This window comes from Myripristis murdjan, chromosome 9, assembly GCF_902150065.1.
Source record: "Myripristis murdjan chromosome 9, fMyrMur1.1, whole genome shotgun sequence".
NCBI lineage: Eukaryota > Metazoa > Chordata > Actinopteri > Holocentriformes > Holocentridae > Myripristis > Myripristis murdjan.
Genome location: NC_043988.1, coordinates 37,636,410 through 37,660,825, shown reverse-complemented (window position 1 = coordinate 37,660,825; position 24,416 = coordinate 37,636,410). Strand labels below are relative to the sequence as shown.

Here is a 24,416-nt window from a genome sequence, read left to right as displayed (position 1 = left end):
GTCCAGGAGCCACGTCGCCACAAGCTGAGGTGATGAGCTGCAGCCCGCAGTGTGTGGCGGATCCAGCCGCACAGAGTAAACAAACCAAGTCAAAGAAAAACTGTTTTTCCGAGGTTTTTCTCGCGAATTTGTGACTTTGTAATCTCAGAATTTTCGAGTTTTTCCCCCCGTAAATTCACCGCTTCAATCTCAGCGAGGATCCGGTTTCTCTGTCACCGGATCTGACACGCATCAGCGTCTGACACGTGACCCGACTTCCAGTACGATCAGATCGATGGATCAGATCAGATCGATGGGATCAGATCAGATCGATAGCTGTGACTCTGAGACGCGTCATGACTGAGCGCGCACCCCCCTCTGTCCCGGATGTGTGCGCGCAGCGTCATTGCTCAGCGTCTTGTTGCCATGGCAACCAGGCCGCGCAGGGAAGCCACAGGTGAGCAGCTGCTCCACTGTCTGTACATTTACTCCGAATATACTGCAAATACCTGAGAATGAGTAGTAGGCCTACTGGAAGTGGTAGCGGTAGTATTAGTAGTACTGCCAGCTGTAGTGGTAGTAGCCTAGCAACAGAAACAGTAGTAGTATTTGTAGTACTTGCACTTGAGTTGCATGTCGTGTGAAAGGTAGCTCTACAAATATTATCATAGCAGCTAATACTACTAACAGTAGTAGCCTAGTAGTTGTAATAGTAGTACTAACAGCAATAGTAGTAGTAGAAGTAGCAATATTAGAACTAGTAGTACTAACAGTAGTACTAATAGTAGTAGTAACAGCAGTAGAAGCAGTTTTAGTCTCTACTGAAGGAAACATGTATTTATTAGATGTTCAGGTGAAGAATCTCTACTGTTGTTTGTTCCCAGAGCCTTTATCATCATCATCATCATCATCATCATCATCACCTTCATCATCATCATCATCATCATCATCATCATCATCATCAGACATGTCTTCTCCTCGAGTGGGCGTGGTCAGAGACTCCATGCTGACCAATCCGCTGCTGATCAAGGTAACAGCTGCAGTCTGATTGGCTGCTGCTCCTCTGCAGTCACATGGTCACACACACACACACACACACACACACACACACACACACACACACACTCAGAGGACAAACTCTCCTGACTTTCTTATCTGAGACTGAAATCTCTTGTGAGGCAGACCTGACCTCCACAAAACTCCAGTCCCAGTTTGACCAGTGAAACACAGCCGACAGGGAATAAAAACCATCACACACACACAGGGAGCAGGAGAACAGGAGAGCAGGAGAACAGGAGAGCAGGAGAACAGGAGAGCAGGAGAACAGGAGAGCAGGAGAGCAGGAGAGCAGGGAGCAGGAGAGCAGGAGAGCAGGAGAGCAGGGAGCAGGAGAACAGGAGAACCGGAGAGCAGGGAGCAGGAGAACAGGAGAACAGGAGAGCAGGAGAACAGGAGAACAGGAGAACAGGAGAACAGGGAGCAGGAGAACAGGAGAACAGGAGAGCAGGAGAACAGGAGAACAGGAGAGCAGGAGAACAGGAGAGCAGGAGAACAGGAGAGCAGGAGAGCAGGGAGCAGGAGAACAGGAGAACAGGAGAGCAGGAGAACAGGAGAACAGGAGAACAGGAGAACAGGGAGCAGGAGAACAGGAGAACAGGAGAGCAGGAGAACAGGAGAACAGGAGAACAGGGAGCAGGAGAACAGGAGAACAGGAGAGCAGGAGAGCTGCATGTTCAGCAGGCCTGCACAAACACACGCTGACAGTTGAGCATGATGTTTTATTGTAAGGTGCTGCTGGTGTAATAGAGCCCTGAGAGCAGCAGGGGGCAGCACAGCCTCAGTGCAGAGTCACAGCTCACAGAGTCAGTGAAGGCCTCATGCTGGGCGGAGGCGGGACGGGTCCTGCAGAGCACTGTTACTCTGTTCACTATTTATTTAAGATCCCTTTTTTCTAAATGGGTGAAGTGTCCCTTTAACAGGTTAGAAAGTTAACAAATTTACATGTTGGCCAGTTTTCAGGTCAATGACTTTTTTTTTTGGTTTGTTTGTTTAAGCTTGTTCCCAGATTTACAGGCTAACATGTTAGCAGTTTAAAATGCTAACATGTTAGCAGGCTAATGACCAGCAGCACTGACCAGAAATCAGGTGGAGCACACTGATTGGCCAGGAGCTGAAATACCTGACAACTCACCTGAAGCACACACACACACACACACACACGTACATGCACAGTCTCTCTCTCTTGGTGTGTGTAGACTGGCTGACTGTTTGATTGGCTGGACAGGGGTGAGGTGCAGGCGTGTGTGTGTGTGTGTGTGTGTGTGTGTGTGTGTGTGTGTGTGTGTGTGTGATTGACTGAGCAGGATTTCATGAGGATGATGATGCTGATAAAGCCCCCACCCCCGCCCACAGGCGTCCCTGGGCCACAGTCGGTCCAGAGGTCTGAGCCGTCCCGGGCCAGACTTTGTGTACGGAGACAGCAGCACGGTGCGGGACGGAGGCGTGGCTGAGGGTAGGACATTAATTAATTAACAACAGATCTTAATTATATGTTTAATATCTATAATAAATGAAAATGTGCTCTGCTGCCCGTCTGACCAGGTGACGTCCACCAGGCGTCTGGGATCCCTTTAATTACATCAACCAAACTCCTCCAGTCTCACTGCTGACCAGTGAGGGGAGAAACGGCGTTATAAAGAAACGGCGTTACTTTTATCAGTAACGAGTAATCAAAGAAATGACTGTTTCCCCCGTTACAACGCCGTTACTGTTACTGACAATAAAATGCGTCGTTACTAGCCGTTACTTACTACTAATACTTATTATTATTATTGTTATTATTATTACTATCCTGTTCGAAAAATGTGCGTCTTGTGGAGAAAAAGCGGTGTGTCAATTTTCAAACTGGTCGGACTTTGCAGTTTTTCGTAACTTATCAACATGCATGGAGAATGACTGAGCACAAATTACAAAAAGCACACATGTTCCATGACGGCAGAGCGGATAGTATCTCTGCCTGCCGTACAGAAGACCGGGGGTTCAATTCCCCACCTGGACAAGCTGGCATCACTACTTTAAACTGTAATGAATTACTTTTTCAAAGTAACGTGGCCAACACTGACAATGAGAGATGAAATTTGACAGCAATGTCCACACTGCAACAGCAACGCAAAAATATGTGCATTAATAAGAGGATTTAAGAAAAGAAAAAAGTAATCATAAAAATGACTTTCCACAGTAATTGAATTACTCTTCTGCAGCAGTAACTGAGTAGTAATCAAAATTACTTTTTTACAGAAGTAATTAGTAATTGTAACTTATTAGTTTTGTGAGTAATTGGTCCCAACACTGGTGCTGATCCAGACATCATTTAATATCGATATTCAACCACATCATATTGCCATAGCTTATTTCACTACCACTTTATATTTTACATGACATTAAAGTCCCTTTCCCCAGGTTTTATCCAGAATCACAGCTCACGAGTCAGTTTGGCTCCACCTGAGATCAAATCCCAAATCAGAAAACACCGACTGTCAGGATCTGCAGAAGTGGGTTTTAAGAAGAAATGTCCTCTTAGGAGCGGTTGGTTTCTCTGCATGTCTTTGAATTTCCAAATGACGGCTGAGTAACGACCACACAAAGAACCAAACCTGCTGTTTTCACAAACCTCAGCAATTTTACACAAACCGCCTGTTTTCTGACTGTTGTTATTTTTTTCACTTTGACGGAGCCAGGCTAACAACTCCCATAGACTTCCAGTCTTTATGCTAGGCTAACAGGAAATGCTACCCATAGGAAGTGAACCAGTGGACGTCCAGAGGTCCAACATCTGGTCTCAGTCTGGGGAAGACAGGGAGTGTTCCTTTAAGGCAGCAGACACTGAGAGCAGGACTGAACAGCTAATGATGTCAGAGTTACTTTATCAGTCCTCAGCGTCAGCCAGCTCACCTGAACACACCTGAACGCACCTGAACACACCTGAACGCACCTGAACGCACCTGAACGCCCCTGATGTCCTGCAGGAGGTGAAGTGTTTAATGAGACTTTTATCTTCAGCTAGCAGAGAGAACCGACATTGTTCTGAAGCGGGTTCGATTCCACCAGCACTGTGTGTGTGTGTGTGTGTGTGTGTGTGTGCGTGTGTGTGTGTGTGTGTGTATTTGCACATGGGGACAGGACAGCAGCGGTCAACTGTCAGAGTGTGTTTGCATGAGGAAAACGTGCCTTCAGGCTATAGCCATCACTGTCACTCACTCACTCACACACACGTATGCCGGCACGCACACAGACACACACACACACACACACACACACACACACACACACACACACACACAGACACACACACACACACACACACACACACACACACACACACACACACACACACACACACACAGGTTCAGTGTGTATCTGCTGTCAGTCAGCAGCATCTCAGTGTTCACATGACACACTGTGGTTGAACTAGACTCTTCTCATCTGTCAATCTCTCTCTCTCTCTCTCACACACACACACACACACACACACACACACACACACATTTGAATAGTAGTGAGGATGTTCTCCTTGACTTTCATTCATTCAAACCAGCAGAAAGCAGAGCGCTCTGAACTGGAAATGATAAAAATAAAGTGCAGATGAGTGGAATCAGAGTGAAGGGATGAAGTTATTTTCAAACCGCCTCTTGACTCTCTTGGGTTTTTTCCGTCGTGACAGTTGATCGTTTTGAGAATTGGGTTGAACACGCCGAGCTGTGCCTGATGTTTGCTTGGAGAATGGAAGCAGACAGGTGAGTGGGCTGAGGGGGCCGGGCGGGGCAGCTCCGAGCCAGCTCCTGATCCAAACCCCTTCCCTCAGTCTCCGCTTGTTCACCAGGTTAGCAGCTCTCATCTGCTGCTGAGGGTCCTGCCACGTTCCTCAGAGTCCTGCAGCTCCTGGTCCTCCTGTGTGTGTGTGTGTGTGTGTGTGTGTGTGTGTGTGTGTGTGTGTGTGTGTGTGTGTGTGTGTGTGGAGGTTCTCAGTCCTGCAGCTCCTGGTCCTCCACACGGAGCTGACCTGAGCTCAGCTGGACTGTCTGCAGGTTCCTCAACACGTTTCTCTCCTTCAGCTCTGACAGACAGGTGGGACGTCCCAGCTGCTTCACCTGTGGGGACGTTCTCCAGGTGGCTGCCTCGTTAGTGCTCCTCCCTGCAGGGACCACCTCGTTAGTGTCATTAGGGTCACCTGGTGGTCGTTAGGGTCACCTGGTGGTCGTTAGGGTCACCTGGTGGTCGTTAGGTGTCGTGTTTGTTTTTATTTGATGTCTCTCTCTCTCTGTCTCTCTGTCTCTCTCTCTGTCTCTCTCTCTCTCTTTCTCTCTGTCTCTCTCTCTGTCTCTCTGTTTGTCTGTCTGTCTCTCTCTCTCTCTCTGTCTCTCTCTCTCTTTCTCTCTGTCTCTCTCTCTGTCTCTCTGTCTGTCTGTCTGTCTGTCTGTCTGTCTGTCTGTCTGTCTCTCTCTCTCTGTCTCTCTCTCTCAATTCAATTTCAATTTAAATAGCTTTATTGGCATGACAAGGCAGTGCTTATATTGCCAAAGCAAATAGCAGTGATAATGACAATAAAAATAAAATAAAAGAAAAGAAAAGGAAAATAAATAAATAAATAAATAAATAAAAAGGGAAAAATAAAAATAAATAAACAAATGGATAATCGACTAGTGATACAATGTACACAATAACAATATAGATATAAACAGCTTAACAATTTAAAGATTTTTCAATCGTCATGCCACAAGGAACACGGTGGCACAACTGAACCATTTTTCATAACTTATCATTCTTGCTAAACATAAACATATAACATAAACATAAACATATTTACAGGAAAGGAGAGGTGGTTTACTCCAGTGTGGTGTTTTCGTGGTTGTCTCTTAGTCGGTGGCAGGAGGTCACATATTCGGCTGCTAGTGTGCAGCACTTTGTTTTTTCACCTAAAAGATATTTTATTTTGTCTCCATCAGGGAGTGTATCAAATTCATTATATTTGGCTTTAAATTTGGGGTAGAACGTTTGTCTGATTGGTTTGTATTTGTCACAGTGGAGTAGGAAGTGTTCCTCTGTCTCCACCTGTCCCTGTGGGCACAGCGAGCACAGTCTGTCCTCCCTGGGAGTCCAGGTGTGTCTCCAGAGCCAGACTGTGTCCCTCAGCCTGGATCTGGTCAGGGTCTTTCTGAGTCTGAGGTCAGATATGGTGGTCAGGTGTTCTGCCACTGAGTATGGTCTGTTTAGGGCAGAATAACATGCCATTCTGCTTTGGTGTTTTGTATGGTCTTCCCAGTGGGTGATGTATTTCTCTTTTTGTTTGGTGATAATCTGATTGGGCCGGATGGTTTGGGGTCTGTCCTGGGGGTCTGGTGTCGAGGTCGGGGAGCTGAGGGTCAGGACGAGCTGACTGAGGGGGCTTTTTTCCAAGTTTTTCTCTTGGCATTTTAATGCTTCGTGATGGAGACTCTGGGGGTCGCTTGTTTTTAAATGGTTATAGAATTTTATGGTTCTTTTTTCAATTGTAATTTGTAGGGGGTACTGGCCCAGTTCTGCTCGGCAGCCGTTGTTGGGGATGTGTCTCCTCTGGTGCAATATGTTTTTGCAGAATTCCACATGGAATTTTTCAATTGGGTGGTTTTCCCAGTCAGTAAATTTTAAATGTTTACTGAGTGGGCCCCATATTTCACTGCCATATAGGGCGATGGGTTCTATCACTGATTTAAAAATTTTTAGCCATGTTTTAATTGGTATGTCTGTTTTGATGGTTCTTTTAATTGCATAAAATGCCCTTCTCGCTTTGTCTCTCAGCTCGTTCACAGCCATTTGAAAACTACCTGTTGAACTAATATTGAGGCCTAAGTATGTGTAGTTTTTTGTATGCTCCAATTTGACTTTGTCCAGGTAGAATTCATGTTTAAGGCTGTGATTCCCAGACCTCTTCTGGAAAATCAGTATTTTGGTTTTGTCCAGGTTGGCAGTCAGAGCCCAGGTGTGACAGAAATTGTGCAGGAGATCCAGGTGTTGCTGCAGGCCTTCTTTAGTAGGGGACAGCAAAACTACATCATCAGCGTATAACAAACATTTGATTTCAGTGTTTTCTAGGGTGATACCAGGGGACGTGGAGTGTTCTAGGTTTTTAGCCAATTCATTTATGTAAATGTTGAATAGAGTGGGAGACAGACTACATCCCTGTTTGACACCACGTTCTTGAGGGAAGGAATTTGTTTGCTGGTTGCCAATTTTCACTGAACATTTGTTGTTTGTGTACATTGATTTTATGACATCATATGTTTTTCCTCCAATACCCATTTCAATTAATTTGTACAAAAGGCCATCGTGCCAAATTGAATCGAATGCTTTTATAAAATCTACAAAACATGAGAAGATTTTGCCTTTGTTCTGGTGTATTTGTTTGTCAATGAGGGTGTGGAGAGTAAATATGTGGTCTGATGTTCGATATTTTGGGAGAAATCCAATTTGACTTTTGCTCAGAATGTTATGTTCAGTGATGAACTGTAAGATTCTGCTGTTGATAATGCTGCAGAATAGTTTTGCCAGGTTGCTGGACACACAGATCCCTCTGTAGTTGTTTGGGTCAAACTTGTCTCCGTTCTTATATATTGGGGTTATCAGTCCTTGGTTCTCTCTCTCTGTTTGTCTGTCTGTCTGTCTGTCTCTCTCTCTCTCTCTCTCTCTGTCTGTCTGTCTGTCTGTCTGTCTCTCTCTCTCTCTCTCTCTCTGTCTGTCTGTCTGTCTGTCTGTCTCTCTCTCCAGTCCTGTCCAGTTGGAGGGTCCAGTCTGGATCAGGATCTTGTCGTCCTCGTCGTCCTGATCCAGACTTTGTGTCTCTGAACCGGGACGGGGTGAGGTTGGGTCTGGTGACGGCCAGAGAGCTGAGTCAGTACCGAGCCCAGCGGCAGAGCTCCGCCCCCAAACGCCCTCAGCCTCCCAGCGGCAGGACGGCCCGGTGCCCGGCGGTGCCCGACATCACATTTGGAATCGGCACAAAGTCAGGACCACACACACACACACACACACACACACACACACAGTGCATGTTGACATTAGAGTCAATATCAGAGCAAAGCTCCTCTGTCGCTATTGGCTGTGAGGATTCAAGGGGAGGAGCTAAACTTGAATTGGTGTGTTCTAATTAATCGCACGACAGCACTCGTCATGTCTTTCTCTCTCCTTTCCTGTCTGTCTTTGTCCCATTTTCTCTCTCTCTCTGCCTGTCTGTCTCTCTGCCTGTCTGTCTCTCCGCCTGTCTGTCTCTCTGCCTGTCTGTCTCTCTGCCTGTCTGTCTCTCTGCCTGTCTGTCTTTCCCCCTGTCTGTCTCTCTGCCTGTCTGTCTCTCAGGCCGTCCTCTCCTCTCTCAGACTTGTTGTCTCATCAGTTTGCTCGTCGTTGGTTGGACGAGCAGCAGCTCAGGAATCCAACCAGCAGCCAGCAGCAGCTGAAGGTGAGGAGGCTCCGCCCCCAGTGATGACTCCTGATGCTCGCACGGCCACCCTTCACTCACTGTGTGTGTGTGTGTGTGTGTGTGTGTGTGTGTGTGTGTGTGTGTGTGTTTGCAGTCAAAACCAGGTTGTATTCCAGACACCAGGACGAGTCTGCTGAGGAGGAGCAGAGCTCTGCCGCACACACACACACCGTTCACCCTGCCTCGCTTCAGAGAGGTACACACACACACACACACACACACACACACACACCCAAACACCACCACCTTAGCACCACCACACAGGTTTGGTGCAAAATGTAAGCAGGTTTGTCCGCTGCAGAATTAATAAAAATGTTCAAAAATCCTCCAAAATCCCACATGAGGACACAGAGACCCTGAGCAGCAGCACAGGAACATTCAGGCTCTGACTTGGATTCTCTGTCAGAGCTGTGTTTTCCTGTGACTGCATGCTGAGCGCTGTGTTGTGGAAATGAGTCAGAAAGTGTCCCTCACTGTCAGTCCAGCTGGAGAAGCAGAGCTCCTCTGAACGGCCTCGCTCTCTAGTTTGTGTGTGTAAAGTTTGATGAGGCTGTGATTCTCCTAGAGGTCACTAGAGGTCATTTTCTCCAGCGACGTCCAGTGTGACAAAAGTCTCTGCCTGCAGTGAAATGGCTGCTATGGGGGCCAACATCATCACACAGGAATCAAATGTGGCTCATTGAATCCACAAGAGTCTCAGCTTTCCAGTCAAAGCCAACTGATGCAGCTCCAAGACTGTTTAGGCCCCAGTCTGCACACACACACCATTTTACAACAGGCCACAAGAACACATGTGGACTGCAGGCTTTGGGGCCCAAACTGCATGGGATCAGCAGAAGGTGGGCGTGTCTGCAAAGGGGAGAGAACCCATTTTCATTCACACAGCTGGAGGTCAGAGGTCAAGGTACCTGCTGGAAACAGACATGACAGATTTCCCCTTCAACAAAATTGAGCTGCACTTTGGAGAATCATTATTGTTGTTGTTGTTGTTGTTGTTGTTGATGATGACGTAGCATGACATGATTCATACCAGGATCATCACTCTGCCCCTTTTCCACCAAAAAGCACCTGGTGCTGGTTCGGTGCTGGTTCTAGAGCCGGTGCTTAACTGGTTCCAACAAAGACCTGGTTTGTTTTTGTTTTGTTGTTGTTTTGGCCAACAGCCAAGAGGAGCCACGTCATGACGTCAGCGGGAAACGTGACCACGTGGGTGTGGGAGACACTCGCTCAGAATCACAATAACCAATATGGATGAGCCACCGTAGCGACGCAAATCCTGCTCGTGTCTTTAAGCCCACTCTGATCCAGAGAAGAAAAACGCAATTATTGCTGCCTACCCGTCGTATTTGTGGTCGAAACGAACAACGACTACGTTTAGCTTTACGTTTATAGCGATCGCTGTTCCCGTTTGGGTCTGTAACCCCGCCCACCAATGACGCGATTGGTCACGTCATCGGTGTAGCATACCATTGTAGGCTGTCCATGTGATTTACGACAGTGTGTGACGTGACAGCCGAGAAGTGCGGCTACACAGGAAGTTGTTGTTGTTATGATTCCCGCGCCTGTGTGTGTGTGCTGCTGCGAATAAATGCTAAGTTAATATACAGCCATTGTCCGTGGTTCCTGGACATAACATTGGCGACGATGGAGGGTTTTCCCTTTTCACCTCTACCTTCGTTCCTCGCTCTGCCTGGTGAGCCCCCGGTCCCGTGGCCCCGTTGGTATGAATCTTTTCAGACGTTTGTGACCGCTTGTGGCCTTGACAGCGCAGAGACTAGCGACGCCCGGCTGCGGGCTGCGCTGATCCACAGCCTGGGCAGCGAGGGACAACGCATCTTCCGTACTCTCGGACCCGCAGCAAAATATGCAGACTGTGTTGCTTTATTAGCCAAACATTTCGCCCCTCCACAAAGTGTCATAGCCAGACGGATTGCCTTCCGCCAACGTCGACAGAGGCAGGGTGAGTCCGTCCACCATTACGTCACCGATCTCCGGTGTCTGGCGAGTCTCTGCAAGTTTGACACCTTGGAACAGGAGATGATTCGGGACCAGCTAGCCGAGCACACAACTAATCCCAAACTGCGCGAGAAACTGCTTATGTCACCAGACGACACGACACTCACCGCGGCTATCGAGATGGCTTTTCAGCTGGAGTCGGCGGCTCAGTTAACTTCACAGCTAGCGGCCTTGGACCCGCCTCCCTCGCACTCCACTCCACTGGCACAGATGGTAGCACCAGCTGCCCAGCTTCCTGACCCCGCTTCCCCTCACGACGGGCTGGAGGTTAATGTAGCGGGACGCCAAGACGCAACAGCACGCAGGCTCTGTGGGAACTGTGGCTCTTCTTCTCATCTCACACGCGCACCCGTCTGCCCAGTTACGGGGCAGCGATGCCGGCGATGCGGTAAGCTTAATCACTTTTCAAAGGTGTGCCGCTCAACACCCGCCTCCACAAGATCCCAACACCGCTCGCCCCGCCCACAGAGCCCGACCACCATTCATTCCGTGGGCTCGAGTACCAAGCCATTTACATGGTGCACAGTGGAGCTGGATGGCGTGTGCTTACCTCTGCTACTGGACACGGCTGCCTCCCGGTCTCTTCTTAGTGAATCCACTGTCCGGCGGCTCTTCCCCAAACAGACAATCAAGGCGGACACGGAGGAGCTGTATGGTTACGGACACACTAAAATCGGCATGGTGGGCACTGCCACTTTCTCCGTGCGCTATGGCTCGAGAGCGCTTCCAGCTTTCACCTTCCAAGTGTCCCGCCACGGTGCCAATCTCCTGGGGTTTGACCTGTTCTGCGCCCTAGGCTTCTCCATCACAGATAACATGGGAGCCACTATCCTGACAGTGACTACATCCTGGCAGCAGCGCTGGCCATCACTCTTCACTGGGCTGGGCTGCCTCACCGCTTTCCACCATCAACCACTCATCGACCCTGCCGTGTCTGCTGTCATCCAGCCCCTCCGCCGTCTGCCCCTCGCCCTGCGCGATGGTGTCACGGACGAGCTACAGAAACTGCTGGACGCCGGAATCATCGAACGAGTCGACGCCTCACCTTGGATCTCTAATCTCGTGGTGGCAAAGAAGAAAACGGGCGGCCTGCGTCCCTGTGTTGACCTCAGGCAGGTGAACAAAGCAGTGGTCCCAGACAAATATCCACTGCCCACTGTGGAAGAGCTATCTGCCAAGTTCCATGGCTCCACAGTTTTCTCCAAGCTTGACCTACGGCAGGGGTATTTGCAGGTTCCCCTACATCCGGACAGCCGCAACCTCATCGCCTTTGTATCCCACATGGGGTCTTCCGCTACACCCGCATGCCCTTTGGCCTCAGCTCCGCCCCGAGTTGCTTCCAGAAGATTATGACCACCATTTTCGCTGGCATCCCCGGGGTGGTCACATATTTGGATGACATTGTGGTGCATGGTGCGACATCTTCTTTGCACGATGACCGTCTCACTAGGGTGCTGGACGTGCTTGCCCGCCACAACCTCACACTGAACGGGGAAAAGTGCATCTTCGCGGCGCCCGTCATCGAATTTGTGGGATTACGCCTGACTGCTGATGGCCTGAGCCCGCTCCACTCGAACGTCGACGCCATCCTGCGCCTGCCTGAACCCTCTTGCCCAGCGCAGCTGTCATCGTTCCTCGGAATGACGGCGTATTATCTGCGCTTCCTTCCCCACTATTCTGAGACCACTGCGCCGCTGCGCGCCCTCCTCAAACAGGACGCACCCTGGGCCTGGACCTCTGCGTGCTCCACCGCAGTCCAACAACTCAAGTCACAGCTCACCTCCCCTCCTGTACTCACCCATTTTGACCTACTGAGTCCCACTTTTGTGACCTGCGACGCCTCTAACACGGCAGTGGGCGCGGTCCTGTCTCAACTCCAGCACGGGGCCGAGCGCCCGGTGGCGTTCGCTTCGAGGTCATTTACCCTGGCTGAGCAGAAGTACTCGGTGGGGGAGAGGGAGGCGCTGGCCTGCATCTGGGCATGTGAGAGGTGGCACATGTACCTGTATGGACGGCACTTCACACTACGGACAGACCACCAGGCCCTCACAGCTCTACTGGCCACAACTGGATCAGGACATCGGCCACTGCGCCTTTACCGGTGGTCAGAGAGGTTGCAGGCATATAATTTCACCACCCAGTTCACGCCTGGCAGAGACAACGTTGTGGCGGACCTACTCTCCAGAGCCACACCCAGCCCTGCACCAGACGCCACCCTGGACTCCTCAGAGCCGGAATTGGTTCTCATGCTGCACACACCCCTCCAGAAAGCTGTTTCTCTGCCAGAACTTCATGCAGCGTCCGAGCAGGACCCTGTGCTCGCCCAGGTCCGCACTTTCATCCGCGATGGCTGGCCGGCCAAAGTGCCAGCGGAGCTAGTGCCCTTCTACCGGGTCAGGAGCGACCTCTCCTGCTGGGATGATGTCTGCGTGGCGAGGGGGCTGTGCACGGTGATCCCAAGCACCCTGAGAGAACGCGTCCTGACCATGGTTCATGAAGGCCACCTGGGCATTGTGAAGGTCAAGCAACGCTGCAGGGGCCTGGTCTGGTGGCCAGGTATCGACAGAGACGTAGAGACGATGGTGAAGGACTGTGCAGCCTGCCTCACCAGCGGTAAGACTGGTCCCCCCCCGCCTCCGCCCTTGCAACCTGTACCATGGCCTCAGGTGCCCTGGACCCACATTCAGGTGGACATCTGTGGCGAACTCCATGGCACCCCGCAGCACCAGCGCTTCCTCCTTGTGGCCTATGACCTCCACTCCAAATGGCCCGAGGTGCTGCCCACTGGGTCCGTCACCACCAGGGTGGTTATCGACTTCCTCTCCTCCCTGTTTGCCCGCTGGGGGGTGCCCAACACTATCACCACCGACAACGGGCCCCAGTTTGTCTCGGCCGACTTCGCCGCTTTCACTGAAGGGAGGGGGATAAAACACATCAGGACGGCCTTGTATCACCCACAGGCCAACGGCAGAGTAGAGAGGTATAACCAGACACTTAAGAACGGGCTCAGAGCACACATGGCGGAGGGCCTGTCGTTCTCATCGGCACTGCAGAGCACCCTACTCCATTACAGAGCGACGACGCACGCCACAACTGGCTGTTCTCCAGCTCTCCTGATGCTGGGGCGTGAGCTCCAGCTTCCCCTGGACCGTCTGCGCCCTCCAGTGGGAGACACTCAAGCAGAGGTGTCTTCCCCAGGTGACAGAGTGGCGGAACGGCAACGCAGCATGAAGCAGCGGTTTGACAGTAGGCACAAAGTGAAACGCCCTGCACTCGCAGTGTCTGATTGGGTCCACATCCGTCGGCCCAGTCGACCCCACAAGCTACTTTCATTCTGGTCCACGCCGCAGCAGATTTCAGCACAGCTGGGACCAGCCACCTTCTGCCTGGCTGATGGTTCACGTTGGCATGCCTGTCGCCTTAGGCGGGTGAGGCTGCCACCTGCCTCACACTCGGCAACTGTAGCTGATCACCACACAGTTGGGGACTGGGACTTTCCGGATGCACAGCCTGGGATCCTGGCTGGGAACCACCCTGAACCAGATGCACCGATCGAGGCTCCACAGCTGGTCGAGCCTCCGCAGCTTGATCCCCATCCTGTCCGGGCCCGTCAGAGGCCTTATTACCTCAGAGATTATGTTACAGACTTTTAGAGAGTTTTAGCTCAGTGCATGGCCTGTCATGTGGCAGAATAACCCACAAGGCTATGCGGGTAAATCGGCAGTCTACCCAGTTTACTCAGTCAGGTTGGCTCTGTTTAGACCATAATATTATTCTGTGCTCTAGTAAGTGTTAAGCCTTATTGCACTTGGTTCGGATGTTTGCACTGGGTTTGATGTTTTAAAAAAAGGGGGGGTGAATGTAGCATACCATTGTAGGCTGTCCATGTGATTTACGACAGTGTGTGACGTGACAGCCGAGAAGTGCGGCTACACAGGAAGTTGTTGTTGTTATGATTCCCGCGCCTGTGTGTGTGTGCTGCTGCGAATAAATGCTAAGTTAATATACAGCCATTGTCCGTGGTTCCTGGACATAACAATCGGTTCTTTCTCTGGCCCCTGTTTAGCCCCTGCTCCAAGTTGGTGTTTGCCTGGAACCGGTTTGGAACCAGTTTGGCTGGTGGGAAAACAAAGACCTGGTGCTGAGTCAGGCACCGGCTCTGAACCAGCCCTGGGACCTCTCTGGTGGAAAAGGGGTATGAGCCTGTTACAGGGGCTCTTGGGGGCCCTCTGGTGGCCACAGGGCCCTAAGCAAGCTCTTCGTCGTGTTCGGCGTCTCACTCTGAGATCAGGTCATAATCTGTCCTCAGGCCGTCTGCATCTCTACCCGCGAACAGCTGACAGGCTGCAAAGCGGCTGAGCTGCTGCCCCCTGCTGGCCGCAGCCACGCCTGCAGCCCCGTCCTGTTAGCTTCCTGCAGACCTGTCTGTCAGCTCTAATGAGCTGCCCGTCTCTTTCTCTCTCCTTCCTCCTCTGATATGCCTCTCTTTATCTGTCGGTCACCTCCTCCTCCTCCTCCTCCTCCTCCTCCTCCTCCTCCTCCCTCTGTGTGATGACAGCTGATATTGATGCTGAGTGTTAACCTCATGAAACATTTAGCAGCTCGTTATCTGCTGTCAGAGCGACGCTCACCTCGTCCGCTGTGCCTCCTCTTTCATCTGATCATCATTTGTTTGTTTATCTTTTCATCTCCCCTTCCCCCTCCTCCTCCTCCTCCTCCTCCTCCTCCTCCTCTCGCTCTTCTTTCTGTCCAACGTCTTGTTTTCGGAGTTGGACGCCGATCCCCCGCTCCTCACAGGAAACACAACATGCAGCAAACACACAAACAAACAGGCGACCGCAGGGCAACAACAAACAGCTCTTATTTAAATTAACAAACGGCACGCCGCCGCCGCGCTTCCCGCCGCTCTCTGATTGGTCAGGCTGGGAGATGTGGAGCTCATTTGATGCTCTGTGTTGAAACAAGAGGACCCTGCCTGCCTGCCTGTCTGTCTCTCTGTTCTGTCTGTCTGTCTGTCAGCTTTGCTCTCTAAACCCCAGGAAGATGCATTTAGTCGGGTTTCATGCGGAGTGTTCCTGCAGGGAAGCCCAGGGGAACCTGAACACACCGCTCACTGGAGCTCGGCTCAATTTAAAGATGCACTCAGATATTTTTAGGCAAAACTCATCCTCGTCACAGCTGTCACACACACACACACACACACATGCACACACACACACACACAGCCTGTCACTGCAGGTGATGTCGTGTTCCTGGGAAATCTCAACACAGGAATCCAAACTTCAGCTGCTAATCTGAAGGAGGCTGGTCGGCCATCACTGTGGCATCTCTTCACAGATTTAAGCTGTCAGTCAAACCGTGTGGGCGGGGCATTGCTGTCCTATTGTTTGTCTGTTGGTGTCTGGCAGCTCAGTCAACGTTAGCTTTAGCCAGTTTGGCTAGCGTTTGTTAGCCGCTGTGCTGAGGAAGTCTATGTTAGTGTGGGAGGAGCCGGCTCAGGTTAGCAAAGCTAACGTTCGCTAACATTAGCTTGGTGATGTGAACTTGCTAAACCAACAGGGTTCCTGTTTGGGTCGGGACGGGGTCCTGGGTCTCGGGACCTGTCACGTCAGACATCTTCTTTTATGAGGCTGGAAGCTTCACTGTCCTTCCACTTCCTGTGGGCGGGCCAATATGGTGGCTGATGGCTTCGCCCTGATTGGGCGGTCTGCAGTGTTTCCCTACAGCGCAGACTGAGGAGTGAGCCTCGCCTCGCCCCGCTCCGCCTCACTCCACCTCACCCTGCCCCGCCTCACCCTGCCCCACCCCGCCTCACCCTGCCCCGCCTCAGTCCGCCTCACCCCGCCCCGCCTCACTCCACCTCACCCTGCCCTGCCTCGCCCTGCCCCGCCTCACCTCACCCTGCCCCGCCTCACCTCACCCTGCCCTGCCCCGCCCCGCCTCACCCTGCTCCGCCTCAGTCCGCCTCGCCCTCACTCTGCCCCGCCCCACCTCGCCCTGCCCCTCCTCACTCCGCCTCGCCCTCACTCTGCCCCGCCTCACCTCACCCTGCCCTGCCCCGCCCCGCCTCACCCTGCTCCGCCTCAGTCCGCCTCGCCCTCACTCTGCCCCGCCCCACCTCGCCCTGCCCCTCCTCACCCTGCCTCACCCCGTCCCGCCTCGCCCCGTCCTGAACCAGAACCACCAAAACAACCAAACCCAGCTGGGAATAAACCTTCTCCTCAACTTAAACACAAATAAAAAAAAAACCAATAACTAAGTGTTGTTGTTGTTGTTGTTGTTGTTGTTGTTGTGTCCAGTTGACAAACATCTTTTACAGTTGTCTTTTATGAATGGTTGTTGTTAATATATATTTTTAAATGGTTTTTCTGGCCTAAAAAAAACAAACTGAAATCAATAAAAACTAAAGTAAAAACAACATTTTTGGAAATAAAAACCAAACTAGTAAACCTGCTTTAGAAACTAATTCAAACTGAAACTGAAAACAAAAAGTCAAAATAAAATAAAAACAAAAAGTACAGTCACAGAGTTTCTGATGTGTGGACTGTTCAGGACCTTCCTCTTCCTCCTCAGGTGGCTCCCGCCCTCGACACCTTCAGGACCCGGCAGGCTCGTCCCGGGACGTGCGGGGCGCCCGGGAGAGGAGCCCCGGGGGCGGGCCCGGCCGGCCTGGACGGACCGCTCAGCTGACGTTCTGGTCTTGTTATGCAGCAGGGAGGAAACCGCCGGGTTCTCTGACGTTCTCCCGGCGGAGCTCAGTGTCACTGATGTTCTTTACCTTCCTGTCATCACAGGTCATGTTCACAGCAGCAGCAGGATGCAGAGCCTCGACTCCTCATGTTTTTGTTTTGGTTTTAACTTGTTTGGATGTTAATCCTGAACTCCAGTTAAAGATTCAAAGAGGTCAGATTAGAACATCGTTTGAGAATAATCATGGAGTTTTGTATCGTGACAATTTCATGTGAATTAATTTATCGTAACATCAACCCTTTGAAAGCTGAGCAAAATCACTTGATTCCTGTCATGAACTGGTGAAGCAAAGTAGCAATAAATTACCAGATTTTTTAAAAATTAAAATTGTAAAAAAATTACCTGAAAATTTGCAAAACAATAAATATTTCTGAAATCACAAAAACTATTCTAATTGCATTTCATATTAATATGTAATATATTTTCTGTTCGTTTGACTCAGCCTAGCCCAGTTTCAGGCTCCGCGGCGCCCCCTGCAGGTGGCTCATCTCCCTGTAGTGTTACCACAGTAAAATCAGTTGTTTATTCCCTGGTCCTCCTCTGTCACCTCCAATCTAATCCAGATTAGACTACAATCTACTGTGAGCATTTAGCTTTTTTTATTATCACATTTACAATAAACTGAGTGTTTACAGATTACAGATTACAGATTACAGATCACAGATCACAGATTACAGATCACAGATTACAGATTACAGATCACAGATGCCTTTTGGTTCCAAGCGTCATGCAACTTGACTTGACTGACTGCTGATCACTGAACAGTACTTAAAAATAATTACTGATTTCATCCATTTGATTGGCTGCTGTGTGTGTGTGTGTGTGTGTGTGTGTGTGTGTGTGTGTGTGTGTGTGTGTGTGTGTGTGTGTGTGTGTGTGTGTGTGTTCTGGTTGTGAAATGAATTTTCCATCCAAGTTCAATTACATTGAACACAGCATCATGTCAACTGTCTGTGTAGCCATGTAGAGACAGACAGGCAGGCAGAGAGACAGACAGACAGGCAGGCAGAGAGACAGACAGACAGGCAGGCAGGCAGGCAGGCAGGCAGAGAGACAGACAGACAGGCAGGCAGGCAGGCAGAGAGACAGGTAGGCAGACAGGCAGGCAGAGAGACAGACAGACAGGCAGGCAGGCAGGCAGAGAGACAGGTAGGCAGACAGGCAGGCAGAGAGACAGGTTTAAAGCTGTCTGATGTCAGATGGTCAGCAGGATGAACGGCTTCATTATCAGGAGGAACCAAACGGTCCAGAAGCAGGAGAACAAGAACACAGAGGAACCCAGCATGGAACCCAAACACCTGGACGGCTCCTCGCTGAAAGACTGAGGGCTTTTAATTTGAAGGAACATCTCCCTTGTTTCATGAAAGGGCCGATCGCGGCTTCCTTCCTGTCCTTTGATTTAACATTTAGTTTCCAGAACCTTCTCAGTCCGCTGGAGATGTTCTCCTCTCTCTCAGGTGGAACCTCAGGTTTTGGTGTGTGAGGGGCGTTTCGGGGATAATTCAGGAATAATATCACAAAATGTATCAAATTAACATAAAAACAACAAGCAGTTATTGATAACTCTTGATTTAATGTTTCAGGAGTTGGTTAAGGGACTCGTTAACGTCCCACACAAAGTTCTTGACGCTCACACAGAACCTCTGGTTCTGTTCTGTTAGGAGATACGGGGATCCTGGTGGTTTTTCAGCGTGAATCAAACATCAGACGTATTGATCTGATGCTGTTTGATCGATATTGATTGTGGAGCTGATCGACACTCTGCTCCTCTAGAAGAGCTCCACCTGAACTGCTTCTGATGTTCCACACCCCTAAAGTTCAACTCAGAACCCAAAGCGGTTCCTCATGGTGATGACAATACACGGAACACTGAACCTAAGGAACAATTTGTTTTACAGAACCCCACCTGGTTCTTAAAAAAAAAAAAAGTTCCACAAAAACCTTTTATCTAATGGTTCTCTCAGGAACCATTTCAACTGAGTGATTTTGCAAACCAATAAATGTTCTTTGACATTGGGAACCTTCACTGGTTCCATCAGGAACCTTTCACAAAAGGTTCTTTGAGGATTTGTGGTGTTTAAAAAAAGGGTCAATTTAAATTGAACAGCTGATCTGCAGATTGTTCTCCAGAGAACCGCAACAGCACATCAGTGAGCGAGCTCCGAGATTAAAGGCAAATTAATTTAACAAATTAACTCAAATAAGTGATTCATACTGAAGATGAAGATGATGTCCTGAGTTTTGTTGCTGATGGAAACAGGAAAACATAAAGATATTGAAAATGAGTTGGACAGGAAATCACACAATCAGATTACCTTTCGTTTTTTATTTTATTAACAGTGATGTTAATGTTCATATTAATGTCAATATTAATGTTAATATTAATATTAATGTTACTGATAAGATGATGAGTGTCCGGTCACCTCCCTCCTCCTCTTCCTCCTCCTCCTCTTCCTCCTCCTTCCTTTATAAACTGCGCAGTTTTTCTCTGTGTTTCCTGTCTGTGGTCACATCAGCAGCTAACCTGTCTACCTGTCTCACTGTCTCTCTACCTATCTGTCTGCCTGTCAGCCCTGCGGATCGATGGATCAATAAGAAGCTGAACTTGAGCTGAATTAAATCTGTGCTTTATCATCATTGTTTCTACGTTTTATCTACATTTCTCTACTTTTTCGTTGAAGCGAAGAAAAGACAAATTTAGAAACTTTTAAAAGTTGCTGCTTAATTTTGCGCGACGAACGAACTAATCTTTATTTTTTTCCGGGGATCTTGCGGCTGGATGTTTCTACACTTCACACCCACTAAGACATGAGTTAAATGTGCTGTTTGTTGGATTTTGTCACCGCGGGTTTCTGGGTTAACAGCAGAGAGTTTTGACTGAAGCACACCAGAGTGATGGAGGTTTCCCCCTCCGGCTGCTCCAGGTTCCGCATCGACTCGCTGCTCTGCCTCAGGCCGCCCAGCGCGCTCCTCTCCCGGGGAAACTCCGCCGGGGAGAGCCGCTCACCCCCGGAGCTCAGCCCGCGCTCAGACCAGGACAGCAGCGGCTGCTCGTCGCCTCCGTCCCCGCGGAGAGAGCCTGTTCCCCGTGTAGAGTCTCCTCTCCATCCCGGGCAACTGGTCCAGCCCCGGGCCGTCAACTCGTCCTTCCTCATCCGGGATATCCTGGCGGACTGCCGGCCTCTGGTGGACTGTGAGTCCTACCCTGACCCGGGTCAGAATAAGGCTGTCCGGGGTCAGAATAAGGCTCACGGGCCACCAGATACCTGCGAGCCTTATTCTGACCCCGGGCAGCCATACTCTAATCCGGGACAGCCTTATTCTGACCCGGGACAGTCTTATTCTGACCCGGGACATCCCTACTCTGATCCGGGACAGCATTATTCTGACCCGGGACAGTCCTACTCTGATCCGGGACAGGCTGAGGCCGATTCCGAGACATTCCAGTCCGGACTGGAGTTGGACTACATGGACAAAACCCACAGCAACTCCTCCTCTGACAGCGAATCCAGAGGTGAGATGGAGAAAATTAAAAAAATAAGAAAATGAATGAAAGAATGAATGACGTAAAAAACAGAGATAATGCCTTTTTAAATGATGACTTTGAAATTAAATGATCATAGATATTAATTTATAGATCTCATTAATTTAAACTATTGAATTTGATTGAAGTGACGCTGACTTCAGTGAGCCTGCATAAAGTTAGAAAAACAAAAACAAACAAACAAAAAAAACAAAAACAATAAAACAACAACAGAGTGACCAACCTGAGATTTTCACAACTCTGATTTCAGAGATCCAGGCACGGGCCTCAGACCTCAGACAGGCCGAATGATTTCTGAGAGCCGGAAACCACAGAGAGTGGATTTCATTCAGATGCAGAAAGAAACGGCAGACCTGAGGAACCTTTATTTAGGCTATCTGGGGAAAACGAAAACAAAAACAAAAACAAACAAACAAACAAACAAAAAACAGACCGAGTCAGTTTGTACAGACAGAAATCTGCTGATGTTACTATTCTGTTCTTTTGCTAAAGCATCTGAGCACGGGATGTCAACGGCAGATAACTTTATTATTATTAGGCTATTATTATTATTATTATTATTATTATTACTATTATTGTTGTTGTTGTTGTTGTTGTTGTTATTAGGCTATTATTATTGGCTAATACAAAATAATAACGTACAAAAACTGTTTGTATGATTTTGCTGTAAAATAGAAACGCGGCTCTATATGACAGATTAAATTGACTTTTCAGAATCAATTTAATCTGAAGTTTCTTGTTCATAAGAGGAAAAAACGGGAGGGCATTTTGACCCACATTTCTATAAAGTGCAGAAAAAAATCAGATCGGATCAGATATTATTTTTTTATTACTCGACACAGCAGTCGGGGTGTGTGTGTGTGTGTGTGTGTGTGTGTGTGTGTGTGCAGTTGCGTCTGAGCAACCACCTTAAAAACTCCACCTTTTTTTTTTTTTTAATGACATTTTGACAGGAAAAAGGCGTCGGTCAGTGCCTGTGACACTAAGATGTTTTATGATTTACTCCGACACACATGCACACGCACACACACACACACACACACACACACACACACACACACACACACACACACACACACACACACACACACACACACATACACTGTGCTCTGCTGTGTGTGTGTGTGTGTGTTTGTGTGTGTGTGTGTGTGTCGCAGCCACGGGACATTAAAGCTCCTGTCAGCGGCTTCTCTCTCACAACCAATAATTATATTTTCTGGTTAATAATTAATAAGCCGCCGGACAGTTTGGCCCTAATCGGCTTCCTTATTAACGCCATCAAAGCGGCGCGCGGCTCGTGCTGTTAATAAGACGATAATAAACCTGAAGATGAAGCAAAGAGACAGAAACTCCAGAAAATACACCGACAACAATACAGAAACGACCACAAACACACCAACAAACAAAAACAACAACAATATTAACTATAATAACAGTATTAATAACAACAACAATAATAATATTAATATTATTATCAGTAATAATAATAACAGTAATAATAACAGCAATAATAATGACAATAACAACAACAACAACAACAACAATAACAATAATAATAATAATAATAATAACCTGGTGTATTATTGGCTTTCTTTGATCGAGTTTCTTACAGTAAATTTGCTCCTGAACGCACCGCCTGTCACCTGAACGCACCGCCTGTCACCTGAACGCACCGCCTGTCACCTGAACGCACCGCCTGTCACCTTCATCAGCAGAATAAAAACAATCAGAACTCAAACTCATCATTTCTGATTTATCTCATTTAATTTTTACTTTTCATTTGACTTCGTTTATTTCTATTTAATGTAATTTCATAGAGAGAGTGTGTGTGTGCCACTGTGTGTGTGTGTGTGTGTGTGTGTGTGTGTGTGTGTCACTGTGAGTGAGTGTATGTCACTGTGTGTGTGTGTGTGTGTGTGTGTGTGTCACTGTGTGTGTGTGTGTGTCACTGTGTGTGTGTGTGTGTCACTGTGTGTGAGTGTATGTCACTGTGTGTGTGTGTGTTCTTGGTTCTGTAAAGTCACTTGTCTCGAATGAAAAAGGGGGAAAGTGGGTTCAGAGCTGAAATTAGGAATTTATTATTATTAACCCTTTCAAATCTGATCCAGTTCACTTGATTTGTTCCAGAGAGAAAAAAGACAGAGAAGCACACACACACACACACTCACACACACACAGGAAAACAGCGACTCACCAGCACACGCGGAGTCTGAGGGTTCCTGCACACGTCAGTCACATAAATGACATTTAAATCATGTTAAAAAAAAAACAAAAAACACTGAGATAAAGTGCGTGGTTCTTAAAACCCCATAAAGCCTGAACTATGAAAGAATTGGCAGAAAATTTCAATTTTTTGAAACTGAACTCTTTATTTAGTCCTCTAACAAAATGTAAAAATTACATATGTTATTAGGCTACATACGATTTTTCTGTTGTATCATATTTGACAGTACTTGAAGTGCCAGTGGTCCAGGGTGAACAGGGGAAGTGTCCAAAGGTAAACAACAGAATTTTGGTCAAGTATTGATTTAACTGAAAACAGAATGTGTTATTTGATAACGTCTATCAGATATGATACAAATGGCTTTATAGGGTTAAGGAACCATTTCTTAAATGGTTTTTCAAGGAATCCCCAAAGGTGCCTCAAAGACCTGCCAAAAAGTTCTTTGAGGTGGTGGTGGTTCTTCAAAGAACTTTAACAAAAAAAAAGTTCTCTAAAGAACCTTTTTCAAAAACTTGTTGGTGGAGCCAGTTGGTTCCATGAAGAACCCTTTTTTTTTAAAATATACTTTTTCAAATGAAGAGCCATCCACTTAATAAAGTGGTTCTTTAGTACCTCCTGGTTCTTCATGGAACTACACAGTATTTTAAAGAACCATTTTAGAACTGGTGTGTTTGGAATGACTGGTACAATGCTGAACCTTTCTAAAAATGCAATACATTTTATTTTTTAATTGTTCTTCACAGCACCATGACGGTTCTATTTGGAACCATTTGAAGATGGTGCCATGCAGAACCTTTAGTGTTCTTCACAGCACCACGAGGAGCTATGATGTGGAAGAGCCTTTCCTATAAAGAACTCTTTTTATGAAGAATGTGATCTGTTCTTTGTTCTTTCTAACAGACAAAGTGGACCCTCACACGTTCCCTCGTTCTTAACAAACGTCTCTGTCTTCTGGACAGAAGTTCTGTCTGAATTTGGTTCTTCTTGCATTTTTACAGAATTAATTTTCTGTCCTGAAGTCATGGTTCTCCTTCACCTGTCAGACCGCACACTCTCAGAAACGAAGGTCCACCGCTGCAGAACGGTTCTTCTAACCAGTTCTGGGACTGACTTGCCGGGACGTCTGTCCAGCTCTTTAGAAAAACAAAAGAAAGGAACCTGGCGGGTTCTCCCTCGGCCCTGATCCCTCAATCTGAATTCAGCTGAGCACCAAACATTTAGCCAAAACGAGAACCCTGCGGCAGAACGCCAAGAGGACGGTTCTCCGGTTCCTGACGTGTGCTGTCTCTGTCTCAGGGCCGGAGCGCGTGGCGGAGGCGAGCGGCGGCCGGCTGAAGAAGCCTCGTAAAGCTCGCACGGCCTTCAGCGAGCAGCAGCTGGCCCGCCTGGAGAGC

At 48.5% G+C, this 24,416-nt stretch overlaps 2 protein-coding genes across 2 annotated transcripts in view; both read left to right on the top strand.

Annotated features, from left to right (window-relative positions):
• Window positions 1-946: 946 nt before the first annotated feature.
• cfap77 (cilia and flagella associated protein 77) lies at window positions 947-17,194 on the top strand. Its single transcript, XM_030059747.1, has 6 exons — window positions 947-1,009; window positions 2,392-2,491; window positions 7,780-8,014; window positions 8,365-8,467; window positions 8,583-8,684; window positions 17,078-17,194. Exons 1-6 carry the CDS (start codon window positions 947-949, stop codon window positions 17,192-17,194), a joined length of 720 nt encoding a protein of 239 aa, XP_029915607.1.
• A 2,955-nt stretch (window positions 17,195-20,149) lies between these two features.
• Window positions 20,150-24,416, top strand: part of LOC115365035 (barH-like 1 homeobox protein) — a 7,084-nt gene continuing 2,817 nt past the window's right edge. Inside the window, exons 1-4 of the mRNA XM_030059746.1 lie at window positions 20,150-20,482; window positions 20,714-20,799; window positions 24,134-24,143; window positions 24,339-24,416. The exon at window positions 24,339-24,416 is cut by the window's right edge and continues 104 nt beyond it. Coding sequence (XP_029915606.1) covers window positions 20,150-20,482; window positions 20,714-20,799; window positions 24,134-24,143; window positions 24,339-24,416 — 507 coding nt within the window. The remainder of the gene's footprint in view (window positions 20,483-20,713; window positions 20,800-24,133; window positions 24,144-24,338) is intronic.

Coding starts and splice junctions, on each gene's coding strand:
- cfap77 (XM_030059747.1), top strand. CDS start 947: ATGTCTTCTCCTCGAGTGGGCGTGGTCAGAGACTCCATGCTGACCAAT. Junction 2,492..7,779: donor GGACGGAGGCGTGGCTGAGG/GTAGGACATTAA, acceptor CTCTCTCTCCAG/TCCTGTCCAGTTGGAGGGTC. Junction 8,468..8,582: donor GCAGCCAGCAGCAGCTGAAG/GTGAGGAGGCTC, acceptor GTGTGTTTGCAG/TCAAAACCAGGTTGTATTCC.